This window comes from Phyllobates terribilis, unplaced genomic scaffold, assembly GCF_046119375.1.
Source record: "Phyllobates terribilis strain yellow unplaced genomic scaffold, ASM4611937v1 Scaffold_115__1_contigs__length_5345438, whole genome shotgun sequence".
NCBI lineage: Eukaryota > Metazoa > Chordata > Amphibia > Anura > Dendrobatidae > Phyllobates > Phyllobates terribilis.
Window position 1 is genome coordinate 2,704,312 of NW_027362875.1, and position 27,177 is coordinate 2,731,488.

The window sequence follows — 27,177 nt, forward strand, 5'->3', positions numbered from 1 at the left end:
CCACAAAAACGTTTTTCATCCCTTAATTTTGCATTATCATAAGGGTAATAGGATAAATTGCACCGTGGAGTTTGTTGTGCAATTTCTCCTGAACATGCTGATACCCCATATGTGGAGGCAAACCACTGTTTGGGCGCACGGCAGGGTTCGGAAGGGAAGGAGCGCCATTTGACTTTTTGAATGTAAAATTTGTTTGAATAATTAGCGGACGCCATGTCACATTCTGGGAGCCCCTAATGTGCCTAAACAGTGGAAACCCCCCACAAGTGCCACCATTTTGGAAACTAGACCCCTTAGGGAACTTTTCTAGATGTGTGGTGAGCACCTTGCACCCCCAGCTGCTTCACAGAAGTTTATAATATTGAGCCATAAAAATACAATTTTCACATTTTTCCCACAAAAATTGTTTTTCATTCCCTAATTTTGCATTATCATAAGGGTAACAGGATAAATTGCACCATGAAATTTGTTGTGCAATTTCTCCTGAGTACGCCGATACCCCATATGTGGGGGAAAACCACTGCTTTGGTGTACGGCAGGGTTCGGAAGAGAAAGGAGCGCTATGTTGGCTGGGATAGGTTGCAGACACCATGTCACATTTGAAGAGTCGCTGACATGCCGAAACAACAGAAACCCCAAGTGACCCCATTTTGTAAACTACACCTCTCAAGGAATTCATCTAGGGAAGTAGTGAGTATTTTTTAATTTTTAAATTTATACCATTGGGCTGTGAAAAAAGCATAATTATATTTTTACCGCAAAAAAATGTTTTACCCTCAGATTTTACATTTTCATACAGAGCAATGGGTAAAAATGGTGCCGAAATGTGTCACACAATTTCTTCTAAAAGTGTCAATACCCCATATGTGGCTGTATCGTACCACTTAGCCATACGGTGAGATTTGAGGGGGAAGGAGCGCTATTTGACAATTGGAGAACAAATTATTGTAGAATAGGCATTTGGATTTGGGAGCACAAAATTTTCTGAATTTCTTTTGGGGGGCAAGGGCCATTTCGCTTTTCCAGAGCATTTCTGCTACCAGTAACTTGGAAGTCCCTTATATTTTTAACAGATAACGGACCTGAGTGGGGACTAGCTTTTTTTGAGGACTGAGTTGAAGCTTTTATTGGGAACATTTTACGTAACATTTATCCGGCGCTCTAGGCTGAGCACTTACATCGGGGTTTCCATCTAAATTTCCAAGTGATGTAATTCAGATGAAACCCCTGCGGGATCCATTCACTGTGATGAGGCAGCAGAGTTACTCTGGACTCCGTCTGGCCTCTGTTTAGCGGTGTCCTTTTTTTCAGAAGTGCACAAAACTGTGGCCAACCGCACTTTTATGCACGCCTAAAACAAATGAGACTGTGGGATCACAGGTCAGACGGCATCTACAGTGGCCTATATCTGCCTCATTACAGGGAATCTTCCGTCATGGGTTCTGTCTGAATCACGTATTTCAGAGATTCACACGGAAACTCTGGTGTAAGCGCTCAGCGCAGAGCGCAGGATAAATGTGAGCAGAGCCTTACTGCCATCTTTGGGAGACATAATAAACAAATCAGTAGCAGGTGAAGAATTGGTTTTATTTATTTTTTACGCCGTTCCTAGTGTGATATAACTGATTAGATTACTTTATTCTTCGGGTCAGTGCGATTACAGAGATACCAGATTTATATCGGGTTTTTATGACTGACAACTGTCACACGCTAAGAGACGCTTTTTTTTTGCAAAATCTAGTTTTTGCATCGCCATATTTTGAGAGCTATAATTTTTCCATATTTCGGCCGACAGAGTCAGAGTGACGGCTTGTTTTTTGCGGGACGAGTTGACATTTTTATTGGTACCATTTTTGGGTACGTGACATTTTTTGATCGCTTTCTATTCCGTTTTTTTGGGAGGTAAAATTAACAAAAAACAATAATTCAGGAATTTTTTTTTGAGGTTTTTTTTATGCCGTTCTGCGTGTGGTAAAAGTGATCAGGCAGCGTTATTCTTCGGGTCGGTACGTTTACAGCGATACTACACTTACTGTATATTTTTTTTATGTTTTGGCGCTTTTACACAATAAAACAATTTTATAGAAAAAATATTTTTTTTGCATTGCTTTATTCTGAGCGCTATAACTTTTTTATTTTTCGGCTGATGGAGCTGTATGGCGGCTTTTTTTTTGCGGAACAAGATGACGTTTTCAGCGGTACCATTTTTATTTCCATTTTGCTTTTTGATCGCATTTTTTTCTACTTTTTGTTTGGCGATATGAGGAAAAAGCATAGTTTTTTGCTCCGTTTTTTATTTATTTTTATTACGGTGTGCACAGAAGGAGTTAATTAGTGTGACAGTTTTATAGCTCGGGTTGTTTCGGACACGGCGATACCAAATATGTGTACTTTTTTTATTTTTGCATAAATATACGGATTTATCGGTTTAATATTTTATTTATTTATTTTAATTTATTTTGTATTTTTTTTTTAAAGTTTCAAAACATTTTTTTTACTTTTTTTACTTAGTCCCTGTATGGGACAATATTTTTTATTTTTCTGATCACTGATCTCATGTAATGTAATAGACATATATTACATTACATGAGATCTTCACTGACTGTTTCACAGTCAGAGTCTCCTGCCAGGCTTCAGCTGCAGGCTGAGCCAGGCAGGACACCATATATGGCAGAGCTGGAGGCGGTCATGTGACCTCCAGCTGCCATAGCAACCCAAGGTCCTGGAAGGTATCAGGGGTCTTCTGAGAGGTAAGTATACCACCCCCTCTCCTCCTGCTGTCTTCTATATGCCGCGATCACTATAGATCGCGGCATATAGAAGACAGCAAAGGGTTAACATCACTGGGACCTGATCCAATCAGGTCCCGATGATGTTCCCTGTCAGAGCTATCGCTCTGCACCGCTCCCACAGCGCTTGCAGGACCCTGGGGGTCCTGAGCGCTGTGGGACCACCCACCGTTTTTAAACTTCCGCGCTGCACAAAGCCCAGGCAGCGCGGACGTTTATGTACAGTGGGTGGTCGAGAAGTGGTTAAGGACTGGTGAGTGCAGCTCATTTTTCTATCTTATGGTTATTTTGGAATTATTGACAAGTTTATTATGACATCATAAAGGTGAGTGCAACCAGCACTTATTTAATATAGATTTGAATCTTGATACTGCACTTACAATCTGCGCTCTCTCCCCTCTACTTATTTTATAGTATGTCTTTGGAGTGTGGGAGGAAACTGGAGAACCCGGAGGAAACCCACACAAACACGGGGAGAACATACAAACTCCTTGCAGATGTTATCCTTGGTGGGATTTGAACCCAGGACCCCAGCGCTGCAAGGCTGCAGTGCTAACCACTGAGCCACCGTGCTGCCCTACCTTTCCACCCCTCTTTGTTACTTCGGGAGCCGGGCTAAATATGGGGCAGCCGCCACTGGCCGTTGAGCGCTGGTCAGCTGCCCATATATTGATAGATTGGATGATTCTAAATGCAGCGACACCAAATATGTGTATATTTAATTTTTTTTGTTGTTTTATTTTGAATGTGGCGAAAGGGGGCGATTTAAAATTTTATATTTTTTTAATATTTTTAAAAACATTTTTTTTTACTTTTCACTTCCTTCAATAGTCTCTATGGGAGAGTAGAAGCTGCGATCATCAGATCAACTGTGTGTAGCAGAAATGCTCACTGGCTATGAGCGCCGACCGCTAGGCGGCGTTCATAGCATCCTGGCAATGACAACCGCAGGGGTCTCCTCCAGACCCCAGGTTGTCATGCCAACCCATTGGCGATTCATGGTCATGTGACCTGGTTTTGGCTCCCATTCCTGAGAAAAAATACTGACCGAATACTGACCAAAAACTGATAGTGGGGCCATAGCCTTAATTTGAGGGTATTCACATCCTAATTGAAGGGTTTAGGAATTACAGCTCTTTAATATGGAGCAGTATCTTTTTCATGGGACCAAAGTAATTGGACAATTATCTCAAAAGCTCTTTCATTGACTGCATGGGCTCTTCCCTCATTAATCCATCATCAATTAAGCAGGTAAAAGGTCTGGAGCTGATTCCAGGTGTGGCATTTGTATTTGGAAACTGTTGCTGTTAACCCATAACACGGAAAAGAGCTCTCATGGAAGTGAAACAGACCATCTTTATATTATATTAATATTAAAGTGTAAGAAATGCACAGTGGCATAAAGTAACCTCACCAGTCAAAAGGGAAAAACACACCCGACGCACGTTTTGCATCTGGCTTCGTCATGGGGAGATGGTGGACTGAACAACCAGGGTATTTACATGTAGGACCCAATCAAAAAAGTTGTAACGCATGTGGATTCTTGCACATACAAAATCAATGGAACATCATCCAAGAAGCAGTAGTGACTTCAGACGCTATCTTCAGATGGCTCACCCTCTGAAAACAAGGTGCCTGTGCGCATGATTGATGGTGCTGTTTTCATGTGATGCGACCAACACGTGAGAGGAAGCAGTCATCTCACCGGTGACGCGCCAATACTGGAGGTGCTGACGGATTCGGCACATAAAAAAAATCACATGATAATGAATAATGTGGTGGCAGAATGGGAAGTGATGTACGATCACATCATTATAGTCACGGTCATGTGGCTGGGCAGAGAAGATCACATGGACAGCAGTCACATGATAAGTTCTTCACAATACAGATGAACAATGACCCAAAACATAGTGCGGAAGCAACCCTGGAGTTTTTTACTGTAAAGAAGTGAAATATTCTGTAATGGCGCAATGGTCACGTCAGTCATCAGATCTCAACCCCAGCGAGCTGCATTTCATAGGCTGAAGACAAAACATAAGGCAGAAAGACCCACAAACAACCAACAACTGAAGTCACTGCAGTAAAGGCGGCAAAGCCTCACAAAGGAGGAAACCCGGCGTTTGGTGACGTCCATGGCTTCCAGACTTCAGGCCGTCATTGCTGCAAAGGATTCTCTACAAAGTATTAATGAGAATTTTATTTATGGTAAAGTAAATTTCTCCAATTACTTTTGCACCCCTGGAATGAGGAGGCTTTGTAGAAAAATGGTTGTAATTCCTAAACGTTTCACAGGGGATTTTTGTTTAATCCTTTTAATTAAACCTGAAAGTCTCCACTTCAATTACATCTCAGTTGTTTCATTTTAAATCCAGATTAGTGGCCTGCAGAGCTGAAATCACCACGAAGATTCACTGTCCAAATATTTCTGGACCGAACTGTATTCATATATTTACACTATATGGACAAATATTGCATCTCTTGCCCCCAAAACAAAACCCAAAATGTTCTCCTGCCCCTTTTCCTAACTCCCAATCCCCAAATAGACAAGGACATTCGGAGTTTCCAATCCTCCCTCTTTGGCCTCGGCCCCACTATCAGTGTTTGGTCAGTAATCGGTCAGTATTTTTCTCAGGAGTGGGAGCCAAAACCAGGTGAGGAACAATCAGAGAAAAGGTATAATAGAAACAAGTCACCAATTCTACATTTATCACCCACTCCTGGTTTTGGCTCCCACTCCTGAGAAAAGATACTGACCGAATACTGATCAAATACTGATAGTGGGGCCGTGGCCTTTTGTAGACAAAGCATCTTCAGCCTCGGCTCTTTACCTCCTACAGACGAAATGGTGGGAAAACAAAACACTTTTTATTAATCGGTTATATTTTATTACAGTTTTTATTACAGGGAAATTACAGCTAAATGCCCCCAATCCCTTTTCCCTTCTCCCAATCCATAATGCTGCGGTAAGATTATCTCTACAGAGACCCCTGTACAGGAATATTAGGGCTCCAGCGACATCACATCTATTATACAGAGAATAGCGCTATCTCCATAGCTCTGTACACAAGGACATAGAGATCAGACAAGGTCCTCATATTCAGGCAGCTTCTATTTTACTCCAACCCTCTTTATAAGAACAAGATCAGAGTCTCATTATACCGAGCAGAGTAGCTCCAGGGACAAAGACCCCGTCTGCTCCTAACACGCCGGGGGCCCGGAGTATCCAGCCACGGGGCCCGGATTCTCTCATTTGTGGCCCCAACGTTTCTTGTAGAATAAATCCCTTTCTCATCCAGTCCTGTAGTAATGACTTTGTTATCAGGTTTTGTAGGAGGGTTCGTCTGACTCCATCTTATGTTATCAATACCTGTGCGAGAAACAAGAGACGTCCGAACGCAGTTTTACTGAGTGTCCAGTGTCAGTTCTTCTACAGTCTGATAAAGAGCCGCGGGGTCTCCGATCGAACCTGGGAGTATATAGCTGTATACAGCGAACACACGCGGCTCCGTGCACACACGACTCCATATATACACCGATCCGTACGCCTCGTACACACACGACTCTGTACACACACAGCTCCGTACACACACGGCTCCGCTCCGTACACCTCGTACACGCGCAGATCCGCTCCGTACACCTCGTACACGCGCGACTCCGCTCCGTACACCTCGTACACACGCGGCTCTGCTCCGTACACCTCGTACACACGCGGCTCTGCTCCGTACACCTCGTACACACGCGGCTCCGCTCCGTACGCCTCGTACACACGCGGCTCCGCTCCGTACGCCTCGTACACGCGCGGCTCTGCTCCGTACGCCTCGTACACGCGCGGCTCTGCTCCGTACGCCTCGTACACGCGCGGCTCTGCTCCGTACGCCTCGTACACGCGCGGCTCCGCTCCGTACGCCTCGTACACGCGCGGCTCCGCTCCGTACGCCTCGTACACGCGCGGCTCCGCTCCGTACGCCTCGTACACGCGCGGCTCCGCTCCGTACGCCTCGTTCACGCGCGGCTCCGCTCCGTACGCCTCGTACACGCGCGGCTCCGCTCCATACGCCTCGTACACACGCGGCTCCGCTCCGTACGCCTCGTACACACGCGCGGCTCCGCACGCCTCGTACACGCGCGGCTCCGCTCCGTACACCTCGTACACAGGGCTCTGCTCCGTACACACGCGGCTCTGCTCCGTACACCTCGTACACGCGCGGCTCCGCTCCGCACACCTCGTACACACGCGGCTCCGCTCCGCACACCTCGTACACACGCGGCTCCGCTCCGTACACCTCGTACACACGCGGCTCCGCTCCGTACACCTCGTACACACGCGGCTCCGCTCCGTACGCCTCGTACACGCGCGGCTCTGCTCCGTACGCCTCGTACACGCGCGGCTCTGCTCTGTACGCCTCGTACACGCGCGGCTCCGCTCCGTACGCCTCGTACACGCGCGGCTCCGCTCCGTACGCCTCGTACACGCGCGGCTCCGCTCCGTACGCCTCGTACACGCGCGGCTCCGCTCCGTACGCCTCGTTCACGCGCGGCTCCGCTCCGTACGCCTCGTACACGCGCGGCTCCGCTCCGTACGCCTCGTACACACGCGGCTCCGCTCCGTACGCCTCGTACACACGCGGCTCCGCTCCGTACGCCTCGTACACACGCGGCTCCGCTCCGTACGCCTCGTACACACGTGGCTCTGCTCCGTACGCCTCGTACACGCGCGGCTCTGCTCCGTACGCCTCGTACACGCGCGGCTCTGCTCCGTACGCCTCGTACACGCGCGGCTCTGCTCCGTACGCCTCGTACACGCGCGGCTCTGCTCCGTACGCCTCGTACACGCGCGGCTCTGCTCCGTACGCCTCGTACACGCGCGGCTCTGCTCCGTACGCCTCGTACACGCGCGGCTCCGCTCCGTACGCCTCGTACACGCGCGGCTCCGCTCCGTACGCCTCGTACACGCGCGGCTCCGCTCCGTACGCCTCGTACACGCGCGGCTCCGCTCCGTACGCCTCGTTCACGCGCGGCTCCGCTCCGTACGCCTCGTACACGCGCGGCTCCGCTCCATACGCCTCGTACACACGCGGCTCCGCTCCGTACGCCTCGTACACACGCGCGGCTCCGCACGCCTCGTACACGCGCGGCTCCGCTCCGTACACCTCGTACACAGGGCTCTGCTCCGTACACACGCGGCTCCGCTCCGCACACCTCGTACACACGCGGCTCCGCTCCGCACACCTCGTACACACGCGGCTCCGCTCCGTACACCTCGTACACACGCGGCTCCGCTCCGTACACCTCGTACACACACGGCTCTGCTCCGTACACCTCGTACACACGCGGCTCTGCTCCGTACACCTCGCACACACGCGGCTCTGCTACATCCACACTGTAAACCCCTCCTGACCCCACACATAAACTTCAGCTCATCCAGCACCATGACAACCAGCACAGCAGAGTCCTGCATCCACTGAGGCCCCTGATCATGTGACCCCTGACTCCTCCCCTCCTGTGACCTCATCACAGCTCCTGTGCGCACAGAGCAGCCATATATGTGGTGGCGGCTCTGCAGGTGGAGGTATGTGGAGACCCCATTACTGGGCGCAGGGGGCATTAACCCCTTCAGCACGGAGACTCTTTTGGGGTCTTGTGTTGCCCCTTTATAAGAATCATAAGGTTTTTGTTCTGTTTCCTGTAATAGATACATACGACCCAACTATGGAGACAGGAAGGGGGGAAACGTATTGTTCTCATAGTACAGGACCCCTTTACTGCCCCCACAGTGTAATGCCCCCATTATGCCCCTTAAGCAGGATGTATGATGCCCCCACACAGTGTAATGCCCCCATTATGCCCCTTATGCAGGATGTATGATGCCCCCACACAGTGTAATGCCCCCATTATGCCCCTTATGCAGGATGTATGATGCCCCCACACAGTGTAATGCCCCCATTATGCCCCTTATGCAGGATGTATGATGCCCCCACAGTGTAATGCCCCCATTATGCCCCTTATGCAGTATGTATGATGCCCCCACAGTGTAATGCCCCCATTATGCCCCTTATGCAGTATGTATGATGCCCCCACAGTGTAATGCCCCCATTATGCCCGTTATGTAGTATGTATGATGCCCCCATTATGCCCCTTATGTAGTATGTATGATGCCACCACACAGTGTAATGCCCCCATTATGCCCCTTATGCAGTATGTATGATGCCCCCACACAGTGTCATGCCCCCATTATGCCCCTTATGCAGGATGTATGATGCCCCCACACAGTGTAATGCCCCCATTATGCCCCTTATGCAGGATGTATGATGCCCCCACACAGTGTAATGCCCCCATTATGCCCCTTATACAGGATGTATGATGGCCCCACACAGTGTAATGCCCCCATTATGCCCCTTATGCAGTATGTATGATGCCCCCACACAGTGTAATGCCCCCATTATGCCCCTTATGCAGGATGTATGATGCCCCCACACAGTGTAATGCCCCCATTATGCCCCTTATGCAGGATGTATGATACCCCTTACAGTATAATGCCCCCATCATGCCCCTTATACAGTATGTATGATGCCCGCACACAGTGTAATGCCCCTTATGTAAGATGTATGATGCCCCCATACAGTGTAATGCCCCCATTATGCCCCTTATGCAGGATGTATGATGCCCCCACACAGTGTAATACCCCATTATGCCCCTTATGTAGTATGTATGATGCCCCAACACAGTGTAATGCTCCCATTATACCCCTTATCCAGTATGTATGATGCCCCCACACAGTGTAATGCCCCCATTATGCCCCTTATGTAGGATGTATGATGCCCCCACACAGTGTAATGCCCCCATTATGCCCCTTATGCAGTATGTATGATGCCCCCACACAGTGTAATGCCCCCATTATGCCCCTTATGCAGTATGTATGATGCCCCCACACAGTGTAATGCCCCCATTATGCCTCTTATGCAGGATGTATAATGCCCCCATTATGCCCCTTATACAGTATGTATGATGCCCCCACACAGTGTAATGCCCCCATTATGCCCCTTATGCAGGATGTATTATGCCCCCACACAGTGTCATACCCCATTATGCCCCTTATGTAGTATGTATGATGCCCCAACACAGTGTAATGCCCCCATTATACCCCTTATCCAGTATGTATGATGCCCCCACACAGTGTAATGCCCCCATTATGCCCCTTATGTAGGATGTATGATGCCCCGACGGTGTAATGCCCCCAGTATGCCCCTTATCCAGTATGTATGATGCCCCCACACAGTGTAATGCCCCCATTATGCCCCTTATGCAGGATGTATGATGCCCCCACACAGTGTAATGCCCCCATTATGTCCCTTATGCAGGATGTGTGATGCCCCCATTATGCCCCTTATCCAGTATGTATGATGCCCCCACACAGTGTAATGCCCCCATTATGCCCCTTATGTAGGATGTATGATGCCCCGACGGTGTAATGCCCCCATTATGCCCCTTATCCAGTATGTATGATGCCCCCACACAGTGTAATGCCCCCATTATGCCCCTTATGCAGGATGTATGATGCCCCCACACAGTGTAATGCCCCCATTATGCCCCTTATACAGTATGTATGATGCCCCCACACAGTGTAATGCCCCCATTATACCACTTATGCAGGATGTATGATGCCCCCACACAGTGTAATGCCCCCATTATGCCCCTTATACAGTATGTATGATGCTCCCACACAGTGTAATGCCCCCATTATGCCCCTTATACAGGATGTATGATGCCCCCCACAGTTTAATGCCCCTATTATGCCCCTTATGCCGGATGTATGATGCCCCCACACAGTGTAATGCCCCCATTATGCCCCTAATGCAGGATGTATGATGCCCCCACACAGTGTAATGCCCCCATTATGCCCCTTATGCAGGATGTATGATGCCCCCACACAGTGTAATACCCCCATTATGCCCCTTATGCAGTATGTATGATGCCCCCATTATGCCCCTTATGCAGGATGTATGATGCCCCCACACATTGTAATACCCCCATTATGCCCCTTATACAGTATGTATGATGCCCCCACACAGTGTAATGCCCCCATTATGTCCGTTATGCAGGATGTATGATGCCCCACACAGTGTAATACCCCCATTATGTCCCTTATGCAGGATGTATGATGCCCCTACACAGTGTAATGCCCCCATTTTGCCCCTAATGCAGGATTTATGATGCCCCACACAGTGTAATGCCCCCATTATGCCCCTTATGCAGTATGTATGATGCCCCCACACAGTGTAATACCCCCATTATGCCCCTTATGCAGTATGTATGATGCCCCCACACAGTGAAATGCCCCCATTATGCCCCTTAAGCAGTATGTATGATGCCCACACACAGTGGAATGCCCCCATTATGCCCCTTATGCAGGATGTATGATGCCCCCACACAGTATAATGTTCCCATAGTATTGACTGAGGTCCTGCAGTTGGAATAATCCCTCCGGACAGTGGTTTTCCCTTTGCCTGCTCCCCTACATGTAGACCCTCGAGCATGTATACAGGCATGTAGGGGAGCAGGCCTTACTAGATATCGAGGCTTTGTACAGTAATATACTGCATGAGGATGGTATCAGAGGAGTAAGACATTTCTTGAAATCGAGGTCAATAGAGTGTAGCAGATATAATGACTTCACGGAGGATCTTCTAAAATTCACTCTTACTCATAACTTGTTTCTTTTGACAGGAAGTTCTTCCACCAGCTCAGGGGTACTGCGATGGAGAGCCCCTGTACCTCCTTGTATGCTAACCTATTCCTGGGCTGGTGGGAGGAAACCACAATATTCAGGGATGATCATAAGTGGTGGCATCCATATATTGGGGTATGGTACAGATATATTGACACTTTTTTTTATCATCAGGTCAGAGACGAGTGAAGAATTTCTTGAATTTGTTAGGGAACTCAATATCCATAGAGTGGGCCTGAGATTTACATTGGAGTTTAATTATTACCAGTTGCCTTTCCTGGATGTACCAATCAAGAAAGAACGAGATGGAACCCTGGGGACACTCCAATACCATAAACCTACAAGCACTAATAAACTATTGAAGTAGGATAGTCACCACCCCATCTTCCTAAAAAAAAAAAAAAAGCAATATCCAAGTGCCAATGTTTACAGTTGAGAAGAAACTGCTCTAATGTCACAGATATTAATATACAGGCAATAAACATGAACACCAGATTCAAGGAAAAAGGTACCCGCAGTACATTTTGGATTCCACACGATTGTTTGCAGAAAAACAGGAGAGACAGACACTTCTCCATACCTAACCAAGACACCAAGAAAAAGATTGAATAACACGAGTAATAGGAACTTGTGACAATCAGTGACCTTATCTTTAATATCTTCAGAAAACACTAGGATGTACTTGTGGCCGACCCGGACCTGAGGGTGCTGTGGGATCTACTCCCACAATAACTTTCAGAAAGGGTTGGTCAATTAGGGACCGTTTAGTGCATAGTTTCTACAAAAACCTGCACTCAAGGGGACTTGGCTGGATAGAAGAGTCTTTTGTTTCTTTAGATGTGAGAAAGTTGTACATGTAATTGGTTGACACCATGTAAATCTTTGTCGAGTTCCTCCACCGGTAAAACCTTTTTCCAAAGGGATTATTCCAATTGTAAAACTTCAGGACTTGTATATGTGGCCATATGCACGACCAAGAGGGAATCTATATGGCGGGTGGAGGAGCATTTGGGCGAAATACGCCATGGTCAGGACACCCCATTAGTGAGAAACGTGAACAGTGTACACTGAGGTGAAACCGGAGACCTCTCCTTTTGTGTCATTCAGGTGGTTAATCCCAATGTGAAAGGAGGTGATCTCAATAGATGTATCCTCAAAAAGGAAATTGAGTGGATTTCCAAACTGGATTCAGGAACCCCTAAGGGACTGAATGAGCAGATTTCCTGTGCCTGTTTTGTGTGAATACAGCCCCATTCTGGATTACATTTTTGGTTTTATACTCTACCCATTGCTACTCAGTTCCCTGTGAATGAGGTTCACATATTTTACTTCATCAAGATATCTGAGCTTCTATATCAGAATTATTTCTTATCAGTTATATCCCACATACTATTTAGTAATACACAAGGATCACTACACTTGTTAATCTCTAATTATGCAATAGGGGTCAAATATGACCATTTAGGAATATACTGTGGGCCACCATCCCATATTTTTTGTAGTGATAAAGTAGATCTACATGCCTGTTGCATGATGGGAGGATGTGCAATACTTGTTTTTAGTCTCCCATGACACTGATCTCAGAGAGAGGATTTTTCTGTTGGTGGAATGCAATCCAATACCATGTGCGCTCCGGCATGGAACGTAGGCATGTGCATTTGTGGACAATGATCCTAGATGTGCTCTGTCGTGGAATGATAACTACGGGCATTCGCAGTCACAGGTATGAGTGGCGCGGCGGCAATCAGTTTATCTGGCGTTTCAGTGTAAAGCACGTCACTTCCAGACATGCACACTAGGTGATGGACATTATCGGAACTCTAGTTCATGAGAAGTAGCGTAGGTGCAGTACATTATTGTAGACAGACTCCATTCTGTATATCCTGTGACAATTCACCTCTAGGAATGGGAATGGGCCTCCTAGTCTGGGAGGGGTTTTGGATGAAGTGGGCTATTTAAACATGGACACCTGGCTATTAGGCACACTATGCTGAACATCATGAATTATCACTGTATCAAGCCTCCTGATGAACCTATTGGGGAAACGCGTTGAGGCGGATTATTGAAACATTCTCTGAGTACCCCATACCCTTTCCTTTATACATATTGTAGGGGTTTTACTCACTTGGGTGAGACAGGAGGAAAACATGAGGTATGTTCCTTTAAAAGTTCATGTGGGTTTATTGCTTCATAAACCCAGAAGCCAAACAGAAAAGCAAATAGCCTTTAGATCAGGCAAACAAAGTAAATGTCCTTAGCATGTCTCTGCTCAGCCAGGCCTGTGTGGCACAAGCTGGGGTAGCGTCCAGTGTCCTGGCTTGGTCTGAAGACAAACATACACAGGAGGCCTTCTCCCTCCAAACACACAGACCATGTGCCAAACAACAGCCTCCATTTTATAGGCTGTTAACCACACCCAGAGGTGAGGTAAGTGGGTAACTGGAACCGCCCATTCTCTTTTAGCTACCCGTAACCCGCTCCCAGGTGCACCAAACGATCCTCTTAGTGCTTATGTGCCCTAGAGAAACACTCCGGGTTACATCACAGACACCAGCCATCTCTGTGATAACTCCCATCGACTGGGTGACCATTAGCCACCTTACATACATCCTCCCTCTGCCTTAAGCTGTGGGGCTAGGGACCTTCTACTACCAGACAAGGGATTCTGGAGAGGGCATCGGCTTTACCATGTAGCTTCCCTGCTCTATGTTCTACATGGAAGTGGAAGTCCTGTAGGGCTATAAACCAGCGGGTGACCCTGGCATTTTTCCCTTTGTTTCCCTTATCCATCTGAGTGGGGCATAGTTGGATACTAATTTAAATTTTCGACCTAACAGATAGTACCGTAAGGTGTCCACTGCCCACTTTATGGCCAAGCACTCCTACTCTATGACTGAATAATTTTTCTCGCAGGAGGACAGCTTTCTACTCAGGTAGAGGACAGGGTGCTCCTCCCTGTGTATCTCCTGGGAAAGGACTGCTCCTAAACCGACATCTGAGGCATCTGTTGGAGTATAAACTCCTTCTTGAAGTCTGGGGCAACCAGGACCGGTTGACTACACAGAGCCAGTTTCATTTCTTGAAAGGCCGTCTCCGCCTCTGCAGTCCACTTGGCCATGGCTGATTTTGTCCCTTTAAAGGAGGTCAGTCAGGGGTGCGGCCATCATGGCGAAGTTTGGGATGAATTTTCTGTAGTATCCCACGATTCCCAGGAAGGGTCTGACTTGCTTTTTCTACAGCGGTCCACTTTAGTAATTTGGGGTTTTATCTTGCCTCTACCCACTACATATCCGAGGTACTTGGCTTCTTATTTCCCCATGGCACATTTCTTCAGGTTTATTGAAAACCCTGCCTTCCTCAGAGCATCAAACACAGCCTGGACTTCTTCCAGATGACTCTCCAGGTCTGGTCTAAAGATAATAATATCGTCCAGGTATGCTGCGGCATATTTCTTATGGGATGCAAGGATGCGATACATCGGTCTCTGGAAGGTTGCAGTGACCCCCTGCAGTCCTAACTGCATCTGGATATACTGGAAGCATCCGTCCGGCATAGAAAATGCAGTCTTCTCTTTGGCTCCCTTTGCCATGGGGATCTGCCAATATCCCTTCGTCAGATCCAAGGTGGTTATTTACCTTGCTGGCCCAAGCCTCTCGATCAGCTCATTGACGCATGGCATGAGATATGCGTCAAATTTGGAGCCATGGCTTGATGAGGTTGATGTGGTATATCTGGTATGGCTTACGTCATCCCTGTTGATGAACCTTGTAGTTCACTTCACCCACTTTTTCCAACACCTCATATGGCCCTTGCCACTTAGCCAAGAACTTACTTTCCACCGTAGGAATTAGCACGAGGACTTGGTCTCCCGGATTGAGTTGCCTCACTTTGGCTGACCAGTTGTAGACTCTGGCATGAACTTCTTGTGCCTGGAGGAGATGTTTTTTTATGATGGGCATCACCTTCGCAATCATCTCCTACATCAGAGCGACGTGCTCGATAACGCTCCTGTGGGGCGTGACCTCTGCGTCCCAGGTTTCCTTTGTGACATCCAGGAGACCCCGCGGATGTCGGCCATGCAGGAGTTCGAATGGCGAGAACCCCGTAGAGGCCTGTGGAACCTCTCGGATGGAGAACAGGTATGGTAGGAGACAGTCCCAGTTTCTACCATCCCTTTCTATGACCTTCCTCAGTATACTTTTCAGAGTCTTGTTAAACTGTTCGACAAGGCCATCTGTCTGAGGATGGTATACTGAAATCCTCAGTTGTGAGATTTGCAGGACTTTGCATAACTCCCTCATCACCTTACTCATAAAGGGAGTTACCTGGTCGGTGAGTATCTCCCTTTGGTAAGCCTGTTTGGGACAACACGTGGACCAACTTGCAGGCTATACTCTTTGCGGAGGAGTTTCTCAGTGGAATCTTTTTAGGATAGCGTGTGGCATAGTCCAGGATAACCAATATATATTTATGCCCACGAGCAGATTCAACCAGGGGACCGACCAAGTCTATATCAATTCTCTCGAATGGCACTTCAATAATGGGCAAATGGCACGAGGTGACTTCGAAAGTGAGAGGTGGTGGTGGTTAACTGGCACATAGGGCTAGACCTGCAATACTTAAATATTTCACGGGGACATCCGGGACAATAGAACCTCTGCATGATTCATTCCTGTGTTTTTTTCACTTCCAGATGTCCCCCCCCCCCCCCCCAAGACATGTGAATGGGCCATGTCCAACAGCTTCCGTCTAAAGGGGCCCGGCACTATTAATTGCTCTACACGCTCCTCCCTCACTTCCGTGACCCGGTACAACAACTCCCCACTCATCATAAAATGGGGAAATCTTGTGTCAGCCCCCGGCTCCTGTGCAACCCCATTTATAACAGTGACATTATTAAAGGCTTTCTTCAGAGTTAGGTCCCTATGCTGGGCAGAGCCAAAATTCCTGCTGGTCACTCCTAACTCCAGAATGGCAGACTCTGGGGGCGCTACCTCCTTATCCTCCACAAGGACACAAAAGGGAAACCTGTCAGACTCTGGATGTGGTGATACCTCATCAAGGTTAACTGGTTTCTTATCTGAGCCAGAAAGCCCGGAACCCTTCCCCCACAGATCCCAAAACAAACAAAATTCCCAGCCTATAATAATAGGGTGCAATAAGTTCTGAACGACACCGACCTCGTGGGACTCAGTACTGTGGGCTCTTTCAATGTCCACTCTGGCCATGGGGTAGTCCTTAGCCTCACCATGAATGCACTGAATGCCAACTTTTTTCCCCGGGATAATTTGGTGAGGAAGGGTGGTCCTCATAAGGGTCACCAGAATCTCGGAATCTAGCAGTGCCATTAACTCCCGTCCGTTCACCTTCACGTGATATGCTTGTGGCCCCTCACTGGGTGAACAGTTTACACTGCAGGCCAGATAAGCATAATATGAACAACTGCATCCTATGCTGCAATTCATCGGCTCAGGGATCAGGGGACAACGGGCGGCTATATGGCCTGGGCCGCGGCACCTCCAGCAAACAACGTCACCCGTAGGGACTTTGGACCCACAGTATGGAGTGAGCTGCCTTCCCAAGGAATCTTCAACTCCCTGGTATCTCTCGACCTGTCTGACCAGTTCATCCGCATTCTGGGAATCACCCTGGGCAACCAAAGTCTGTATGGGCCTCGGAAGGGAGTGCACAAACCGGTCCATCACCACCCGTCTCTACCATCTGCGCAGGCATAGAGGACTCCAGCTGCAGCCACTTATGGACCAGGTGCAACAGTTCAAATATTTGGGAGCGAGGTGGTTTGTCCCGGTGATACTCCCAGCACTGAACCCGCTGTGCCCTGATAGTCATTGTCACCCCCAAGTGCAAGAGAATCTCAGTTTTTAGCTTGCCATACTCTGGCGTCCTGCAAAGCTAAATCATAGTACACCTTCTGGGGCTCTCCCGTCAAGTATGGCGCCAGTACCTCTGCCCACTGCTCTGGCGGAAGTTTTTCCCTCTCAACGACCTTCAATGTCATCCCCAGGGGTCATTTTCTGCAAAGCCCGTCTTACTGCCTTCGGGACGTGGGAGTCATCAGCCGGACCTGGGGTTGGGGCATTCTTCCTGCCCTGGATGGCGGTTGCCAGAAGCTGCATCTGCTGCCGTTGTTCCCGCTGGTGCTGCTGGATCTGCTGTAACAACAGCCTGTTGGTCTCCTGCTGTTGCTACATCTGGCGATGCTTGCTGGCTTGCAACAGACTTCACCCAGGACATGCAATCTTTCCTGTAGCAATCACATTTCTGCTGGGAATGCTGCCCGCACGTCTAACACCAATTGTAGAGGTTTTACTCACTTGGGTGTGACAGGAGGAAACCGTGAGGCAAGTTCCTATAAAAGTTCATGTTGGTTTATTGCTTCATAAACCCAGAAGCCAAACAGAAAAGCAAATAGCCTTTAGATCAGGCAAACAAAGTAAATGTCCTTAGCAGGTCTCTGCTCAGTCAGGCCTGTGTGGCACACAAGCTGGAGTAGCGTCCAGTGTCCTGGTTTGGTCTGAAGACAAACATACACAGGAGGTCTTCTGCCTCCAAACACACAGACCATGTGCCAAACAGCAGCTTCCATTTTATACGCTGTTAACCACACCCAGAGGTGAGGTATGTGGGTAGCTGTACCCACCCATTCAATCCTAGCTACCCGTAACCCGGCTCCCAGGTGCACCAAACGATCCTCTTAGTGCTTATGTGCCCTAGAGAAACACTCCAGGTTACATCACAGAGACCAGACATCTCTGTGACACATGCCTCCCATCGACTATCTCTGTGACACATGCCTCCCATCGACTACGCGACCATTAGCCACTTTACAATACCTTGATACATATCTGGTTTTATGACTTCCTCCACGGCTGATAAAAGGGACCCTCTGGGACTTATCTGACCTCTAATATGGACATACAGATGATAGAAATGTGAATCTATACATCTATGCCTCATATTAGAGGTCTGTTTGTTGTAAAATGGCTTTTTATTCAGTGAAGATTCCAATGCTTGCTGGCCAGGGGATGGGAAGAAATCCCCGCCTACTGTGTTGATTAAAATATTTCCCCCCTTTCCTGCATGTCACAGTGCCCTGTGACGTGCAGTCGCCATGTCCAGATCCCGCGCCTGCGCGCTTTTTGCGGTAGTGACCCACTTGTACTGTGTACTATGCAGCCATAGTACTGCAGAGATCTTGAGCCAAGGCGCCGGGAATTCACCGTGACTCACCGGCACCTGCGCACAAGATCCCTGCAGTACTATGACTGCATAGTACACAGTACAGCTGCACCTTCCGTAAAAAGTGAAGTGCGCGGGACCTGGACATGCTAACTGCACGTCACAGGGCACTTCTTCCCATCCACCGGCCCGCAAACATCGGAATCTTCACTGAATAAAAAGCCATTTCACAGCAAACAGACCTCTAATATGAGGCATACTGGTAAGTATAGATTCACATTTCTATCACCTGTATCCCCATATTAGAGGTTAGATAAGTCCCAGCGGGTGACAGGTTTCCTTTAATCAGCCATGGGGTAGTCGGTAGAGTGGATTCCCTTTAATAAATACTCACTAAGCCCCATTCTTCGTGCAGATACTAATGAATCCAGGACCTATGAGATTTTTAACACATGATAGTTGGATAGATAGAGGCGTACCATTCATAGTAGCAGCTCACACGGCCGCTATGGTGTCCATGAAAAAACACAGAATTTGACCTTGGTTTTAGTTGGTATCCATGCAGCACATAAATGCATGTTTACTAGGGCCATTAATCAGAAAAAAAACCTATAAGAAGAAAAATGGTCATAAACCCTGCTGTAAATAAATAAATTAAAAGCAAAAGTGCATTTAAATAAAATAGGGTCCTTAGCAACACTGTTTTTGATCAAAAATAGCATGAAAGCTATCCCACCATGGCAAGGTGAACCCATTTGGGATAGGCCTGCTATGTATAATAAAAACCTTACCATGTGTCTGCCTCAAACTTCTGTGTGTGAATAAGACATGAGATCTAACGTGATAGAAAATTACAGTCCGGGAAAGACGGGAAACATTCATATAGACGACAGGCGGAGATGTGGTCAGTGAAACACTCTGGCTAAATATGTTTCTAGTGCTGTAGTAGAAGATGAAGATGTCGTCCTCATCATGAAATAGTTATTTCTCATATTACTTGTACTGAATATCTCCTGCAGTATTGCTAATGCCGATTGCAATGTTGGTAAATGAGGCGAGAATTAGCTTTATGGAAGATGAGTCTTTGAGAAATGTGTTCAGCTACAGACTCCAAGAAAGAAACCGCTTGCTGTCTGTGGCTTAAAATATATAGGTTTTATTAGTATATGTAAAGAAGAAAACTAAATACTGTAAAATAATAAATCTCCTCATATGTTTCCCCTTATTATCTCCAGTAATTGTATTATTACACAGGATTTTTATGATGTTACATTGGCTCATCATCTTCTCATTCAGGTCTTTACAATATCAGATCCTCTCAGTGAAGATCTTCTATTTAAGAGAATTTTCCTTATGGACCCATCAAAGATGGATATGGACAGAGACAAGATGGCGGAGAGGATATTACACCTCACCCTAGAGATCCTCTTCCGGCTTACTGGAGAGGTGAGAGATTCTGATGACGTCACATTACATCATTCTTATCTATGGGAATAACAGATGGCCAGAACTGGAGAGGTGAGGACTCTGGAAATGTCTGTAGTGAGATTTATTAATGTGTCTCTCCATAACCAGGATTACACATTAGTAAAGAAGACCTCTAGTGAGCGCTGTCAGGACCCTGTGTCTGAGGGATGGGAAAGACCCCTGAGCCCAATCACAGGGCCTCCATCTCACCCCTTGATACATGAGGACATCAATGACCAGAAGATTCTAGAACTCACCTACAAGATGATCGAGCTGCTGACTGGAGAGGTGACACTGCTGGGAATACTGGGACATTATACAGTAACACTATGAAAGGATCGGGGGGATGACTGTATCATTGTATGTGTCAGGTTCCTATAAGGTGTCAGGATGTCGCTGTCTATTTCTCCATGGAGGAGTGGGAGTATTTAGAAGGACACAAAGATCTGTACAGGGACGTCATGTTGGAGGTTCCCCAGCCCCTCACATCACCAGGTAATAGACAGGACTAAATACACACGGCCTATAATTATCTGTATGTAAAGAATGAATTCAGTCCCTGTATGTGTTTCCTCCAGATATATCCAGTAAGAGGACAACACCAGAGAGATGTCCCCGTCCTCTTCTTCCACATGACTGTAAAGAAGAAGATCCCAATGTTCCTCAGGATCATCAGGTAGATGGAGAGAAGATGTCATGAGATCTCACCTATGATGTGTAGACTGCTGTGATGGTCTTGTGTTCGGTGGTGATTTATCCACCAGTATTATATGTTTTATACTTGTGTAATGAGAACGGTGGAGATGGCAGGATTAAATCTGATCTTAGATATAACGTCTCATCTGTTTGTGACTTTTACAATATTTGTTTCAGGGTGAAGATCTGACCCATATTAATACTACAGAGACATATGTGAGGGGTGATGAGCGGTGTAAAGAGGAGATTTCTACATATGACTACCCAGGTGAGTAGTGACCACTAAATGCAGAGAAGTCACAGATTCTTCTCAGTCACCGGCTGTGGCTGCTTTATCAGTGGTGTAGTCCGGCCGTATCACAATCGTGTGATCACCATTTTGCAACTAGACCAAAACATTCTCCATCCAAAACTGTTCAAATGATTTTGGGCCTTGAAAGCCCTTTTCTACATAACTTACAACCTGGAGGATCCACCTGCCCCCTGGAATTGGGAGACGCTGACCGTGACCTGCCCAGGTCTGTAAACTACAAAGCCTAATGACAGCGTACATAGAAAGTGCTGACAAGTTAGAAAATCACTTGAAGAAAAATATAATGATGGGTCTGTAAGAGAAAGCGGAGGGTAATGATGCTGTCAGCTTCCTAGAACCCTGATATCTTATTGGATGAATCTACCTTCTCTCCCTTCTGTGCTGATGAATGTGCTCATATGGTCCCTACAAGACCAGGTCCAGTCTTTCTGGCCAAACTTTACTTTTATGATCTACAACATTAAATGTGCAGTGAGGCCAAGTGTGAATTTCTGTTCAATAACAGCAGAGTTTCCCTTTATTCTGACTTTTCAATTTCTTTTAAAACCGATTAACTTCAAACAGGATTGTGATAAACTAAACAAAAAAAAAAAACATTACACCTGTGCCATGATATATCTCTAAGCTAAATTTAAGACACCTCAGCTCTGCACTATTATAATAAGTTCTCTTTGAATGTCTAATATTTCTTCTTGAAACTCATCTGACAGAAAATATTGTCCCTTACGATAGTTTAGATGCCAAGAGCCACCGAGCCCCATACTCTAATTACCACAGGGAGGTTTCACCACTAGTTACTCACTACTTACTGATGGAGAATGTTGAGTTTGATGTGTTATTGTCTATACTCACAGTTTTGACTACAGTAGTTGGTTCCCAAAATACTCTGATTTAACCCCTTCCTGCAGCCAGTTTTGTGTTCCTATCAGGGCCCATTTTTCAAATCTGACATGTGCCACTTTATGCGGTAATAACTTTGGAATTCTTCACAAAGGATAATAGGAAACAAATGGACCTTACAAATTATATTCCAACTTCTCTTGAATCCGACGATACCCTATATACGGTTGTACACTACTGTCTGGGCACATGGCAGGTTGAGAAGGGGAGGAGCGACACTTAGCTAATAGATTGCAGACACAATGTATTGGGGGCGCTGTTCGTGGTCACCTGGCAGCTCAAAAGATGGCCAACACGAACAGGCTTGGCGCTATCTACTCCATTTTCCAGATCCCAGGGTTTGCCTTGCTCATTACACTTTAACCCCTCTACATGGATTTGGACTTATCTTGGGCCACAGTGTTACCTGCTATTCTGTGATGTGAGATGGCAAGAAGAATAGTGGGGTAGCCAGATCAGAACATGGAGGTCAGAGAAAATACAAAATCACACGAGTAGTCAGTAAACGGGCCGAGGTCACAACAGGAAACAAATACACAAGCCGGGAGCTGAGCACAGAGGACTGACCCAGAGGAGAACAAGGCTGGATCTGGCAGCTTCCGGCAATATGCTTCCAGCTTTAGTAGGGTGCGGTGCTTTCCAGTTGGCTGAAGCAGAGAGCAGATTACTCCAGCTGGACAGCACACACACCCATACTGCCAGACTGGATAGTACTACTGGTCCCAGGCACCCTAATCTTAGTGGCTGGACAGAGCCTGTGCCACCCAGAGCTTCTGGTTCTGACGTCTCCTCCATCACCAGCTCCTCCTGCAGAATGAATAAGGCGGCTCCTGGTGACAGAAGCAGACGTTGCAGGAGCAGATCCCGGGGGAGATGGGACACACCATTTGCACAAACCCTAATGTGACCAAATTGCAGAAAGCCAGAGCAGTAGAAATCCCCATAAAGTGACACCATTTTGGAAATTATAACCCTCAGTGAAATAATCTATAGGAGTAGTGACTATTTTGACTTCACAGGCACTTTCCGGAAATTAGCACACACATTACCCAACACATAGTGCCCAGATTGTGCTCCAGGAGACACACACCATAAATTAAGTGGGTTCTTCTCACTATAGTAATGCCGAATACATGGAGGCTAAATGTGGTTTGGGCGCAGAAGTGAGGGGGAGATCTGACTTTGGGAGAGCGGATATTGCTGGATTGGTTTATGGAAGCCATGTTGATTCTCAAGAGCCTTTGAGCCACTAATAATGTGGAAACCTCTGGTTTTCCATTGACAGATGATGGACCTGAGTGGGGACTTGTTTTTTGTGAGATGAGTAGAAGTTTTTATTGATATTATTTTCACCTACATAACATTGTTTGGTGGCTTTTTATTCCATATTTGGGAGGCAGAATGAATAAACAGTTGAACACTACGATCCACTGGTTCATCCTATGAGGTTTTCTAGTAGACTGTGAACTGTTATTGTCTTGGTGAATAATGACGGCTAACATAGGGCAAACTTTAAAAAAAATCACAGAAAAAGATACAGCCTTACTAACATCAAATCATATAACAAATGCACTAGCAGGATGCCGCAGACCCCCACGATAAAGGGGGGGGCAGCGCAGGTGCAAAATACTGATGGAGCAACCACTCATAATCGTACCAATTCATGGAGGGGGTGGTTGCCTAGTATTAAAGATGCACACAGATGAAGCTTGCATAGGACGCCAGTCACACAGGTAGGTGTGATGCCCAGTGTCTGGCTTAGCCTAATGATGCCCATACTATTAGATCAGGAGGGCTGCCTAGCACTATATAAGTGCACCCCACATGGACAGACACCCCTGTACACCCAACCAACACTAAAATGCTAATGCATTTGTTATCTGATTTGGTGTTGGTAAGGCTGATTTTTCTGTGATGTTTTCTTGGTAAATAATGATACTTTACATAAAGTGCATTTTTACGGAGAGTTTAAGTAAAAATGTTCAACAATATAAATTTTGTTATTCATAACTAATAATTGGTTTTATTCTTGGCAGATGACTGTACCAGGAGATCAGAGGAACAGCTGACACCTTCAATTTTTAAATCAGATGATCTTGAGATCACACAAGATACAATTGAAGTGAATGTCATTACTCCAGATTTACCATCATCCCTTCACAGCAAAGATCTGTCATCTGATCCTATGAAACAGGTTCTGTCTTCTGATTCATTAACGACTACTAAGGAAAATCAAAGTCACAAAATAAGCATTAAAAAACAAATTGTTCCTAAAGCAAAGAAGCCATTTTCATGTTCAGAATATGGAAATAGTTTTTCCCTCGAAAAGTCTTTTTTTAAACATCAAAGCATTCACACAGCGGAGAATAGATTTTTTTGTTTCAAGTGTGGGAAATTTTTTAACCAGAAATCGGATCTTGTTAATCACCAGAGAAGTCACACAGGGGAGAAGCCTTTTTCTTGTTCAGAATGTGGAAAATGTTTTGCAGAGAAATCAATTTTAATCAGACATCAGAGAACTCACACAGGGGAGAAGCCTTTTTCCTGTTCAGAATGTGGGAAATATTTTAACCGAAACTCAGGTTTGCTTAAGCACAAGAGAATTCACACAGGGGAGAAGCCTTTTTCTTGTTCAGAATGTGGGAAATATTTTAACCAGAAATCATATTTGGTTAATCACCAGAGAACTCACACAGGGGAAAAGCCTTTTTGCTGTTTAGAATGTGGGAAATGTTTTAACCAGAAATCAAATTTGGTTAATCACCAGAAAACTCACACAGGGGAGAAGCCTTTTTCCTGTTCAGAATGTGGGAAATGTTTCATCCAGAAATCAGATATGGTTAAGCACAAGAGAACTCACACAGGGGAGAAGCCTTTTACCTGTTTAGAATGTGGGAAATGTTTTAGCGATAAATCAGATTTTATTAAGCACCAAAGAACTCACACAGGGGAGAAGTCTTTTTCCTGTTCAGAATGTGGGAAATGTTTTGTGAAGAAATCATCACTTCTTAGTCACCAAAGTATTCACACAGACGAGAAGCCATTTTCATGTTCTTAATGTGGGAAATGGTTTACACGGAAATCAACTCTTAAAGGGAAGGTGCCGCATTTTTACATTATGTAAAATAAATTAAAATGTTAAATTCCTTAATGTTATAACATATTTTCAAGTGCCCAGTATTTATAGTTTATTTTTTATTAATTTGTTTTGCAGCTACTGGGGGCTGCCATCTTGCTTTTCAGGAGTGTAAGAGTTACTACGTTACTACCTCTTGAAGCTCATCAAGAGAATGCCAAGATTGTGCAATGCAGTCATCAAAGCAAAAGCTGGCTACTTTGAAGAACCTAGAATGTAAGACATATTTCAGTTGTTTCACACTTTTTTGTTAAGTATATAATTCCACATGTGTTAATTCATGGTTTTGATGCCTTCAGTGTGAATGTACAAGTTTCATAGTCATGAAAATACAGAAAAATCTTTAAGTGAGAAGGTGTGTCCAAATGTTTGGTCTGTACTGTACATTTTTTCAATGTAAAAGAGGCCATTGTGAGGAAAGCAGAGGAGTTGGGTCCTGGTGATTTAAATGGAAACGCATATAATTGCTCACATATCTATCCTGAATGACACTTGCTAAAAGAAGGGTATTGAAACCACTACTTGATGCCATCCGGGAAAATGGCCTGATGTACTCCTGGGGGTACCCATTCTGGCTGCATATTTTCAAAGATCCAAGCAACATGAGAACTATTTGTGATGCCCTGGACATTCCATATACCTGACTGCCCACCTGCTCCACCATTGCCACAGAGAGTTCCAGCACGTCACAGAAGGCGTTCAATGGATCAGGAACTTGATGGTGATGCAGCCAGATGGGAAAGGAACCTGCCAATCATATGAGCTCCTGAAATTAATCTGGTCTTCCCTGATGAGAGATAGTTTGCAGATGCTTACTTATTTCTTTAAGCATATAATTAGATATATCTAAATAGAGCATTAGGTGCCACTCTTCCACTATATAGAATGTCTAAGTTCATATAAGATCTTAGACCAGGATATAAGTTGAGTTCACATGATACTACTGTAATATCAGGCTGTATTACATTACTTGCTTTATATTCCATGGTTCCACCTAATAGGAATCCTAGAACTGAAAGTTTGACTTGCGCCTGTAAAGACAACCCCCAGTTAGGGACTTGCATTGGGATCTGCTTGTTTCGCAATTTCCTACTGTTTTGATATATTTATAATCTATACTTCTTAGACACTGAGCGGTAGACGTTACTATCTACCGTCTACACTTCATCTTTTCCCTTAACCTTTCTCTCTTCCATTCCCCCTTTTTTTCATATAATATGGCACAACTCAAAACTTGCTCATTAAATGTCAGAGGACTTAATGTTCCAGAGAAAGGAGCTCAAGTGTTTTATCGTAGGCATAAACAGCACGTACATTTTCTCTTTCTTCAGGAGTCGCACTTTAGAGGCGATCATATACTGTACCTCAGATTACTAATAGATATTATTCATCTTGGCGTCCCAGGAGAGGAGGGATGTGTTTGTTAAGATCTCCATCTACTCCAAAATTTTGACTTTGTGACCAAATTAAGACATGCCGTCATTACTTAAACTAAAATATTTTGCGGAGGACCTTATCATCATTGGAGGTGACTTTAATTTTGTCTTGGATCCTTCTTTAGACTCGTCCCGGGGCTGGAGTCACCAATCTAAAACACAAACAAAAGCTTTGCTCATTGTGCTTTGGTCTCAAACAGTCGATGTATGGAGGATACTACATTCAGACGTAAAGGATTATACCTATTATTCTCCTTTACACAATATGCATAGCCATATAGTCCTTTTCTCAATTAGTCGTCAGTTGCCTACATGGCAACCTACATCTCAGGTAGGAACTGCTGTATGGTCAGATCATGCTCCTGTATATTGTAATCTGACTATACCTGACTCCACCAAGGATTCAGATGTTGGAACCTAAATGATAATCTGCTGAAAGACTCACTCTGTGTCTCAGACCTTCTTGAGACTATAGACTCCTTCAAATATATGAGCATGATGAAACTGCCTTACCA

The 27,177-nt window shown here is 45.9% G+C and overlaps 1 protein-coding gene and 1 long non-coding RNA gene across 2 annotated transcripts; both read left to right on the forward strand.

Annotated features, from left to right (window-relative positions):
* The first annotated feature begins 8,276 nt into the window (after positions 1-8,276).
* On the forward strand, positions 8,277-20,693 carry LOC141201403 (gastrula zinc finger protein XlCGF66.1-like). The gene is made up of 4 exons (XM_073663395.1): positions 8,277-8,358; positions 20,011-20,160; positions 20,290-20,469; positions 20,553-20,693. Exons 2-4 carry the CDS (start codon positions 20,068-20,070, stop codon positions 20,691-20,693), a joined length of 414 nt encoding a protein of 137 aa, XP_073519496.1. The 5' UTR covers positions 8,277-8,358; positions 20,011-20,067.
* A 62-nt stretch (positions 20,694-20,755) lies between these two features.
* Positions 20,756-24,255, forward strand: LOC141201418 (uncharacterized). The gene is made up of 3 exons (XR_012272939.1): positions 20,756-20,857; positions 21,055-21,145; positions 24,127-24,255. It is a non-coding gene; the product is annotated as an uncharacterized lncRNA (long non-coding RNA).
* The last annotated feature ends 2,922 nt before the right edge of the window (positions 24,256-27,177 follow it).

Bases quoted from the DNA above. Each gene is read 5' to 3' on its own strand.
- LOC141201403 (XM_073663395.1), top strand. From the start codon at position 20,068: ATGGACCCATCAAAGATGGATATGGACAGAGACAAGATGGCGGAGAGG. The intron at 20,161-20,289 runs GTGAGAGATTCT...CTCCATAACCAG, and splicing joins TCTTCCGGCTTACTGGAGAG to GATTACACATTAGTAAAGAA. The intron at 20,470-20,552 runs GTGACACTGCTG...TGTATGTGTCAG, and splicing joins TCGAGCTGCTGACTGGAGAG to GTTCCTATAAGGTGTCAGGA.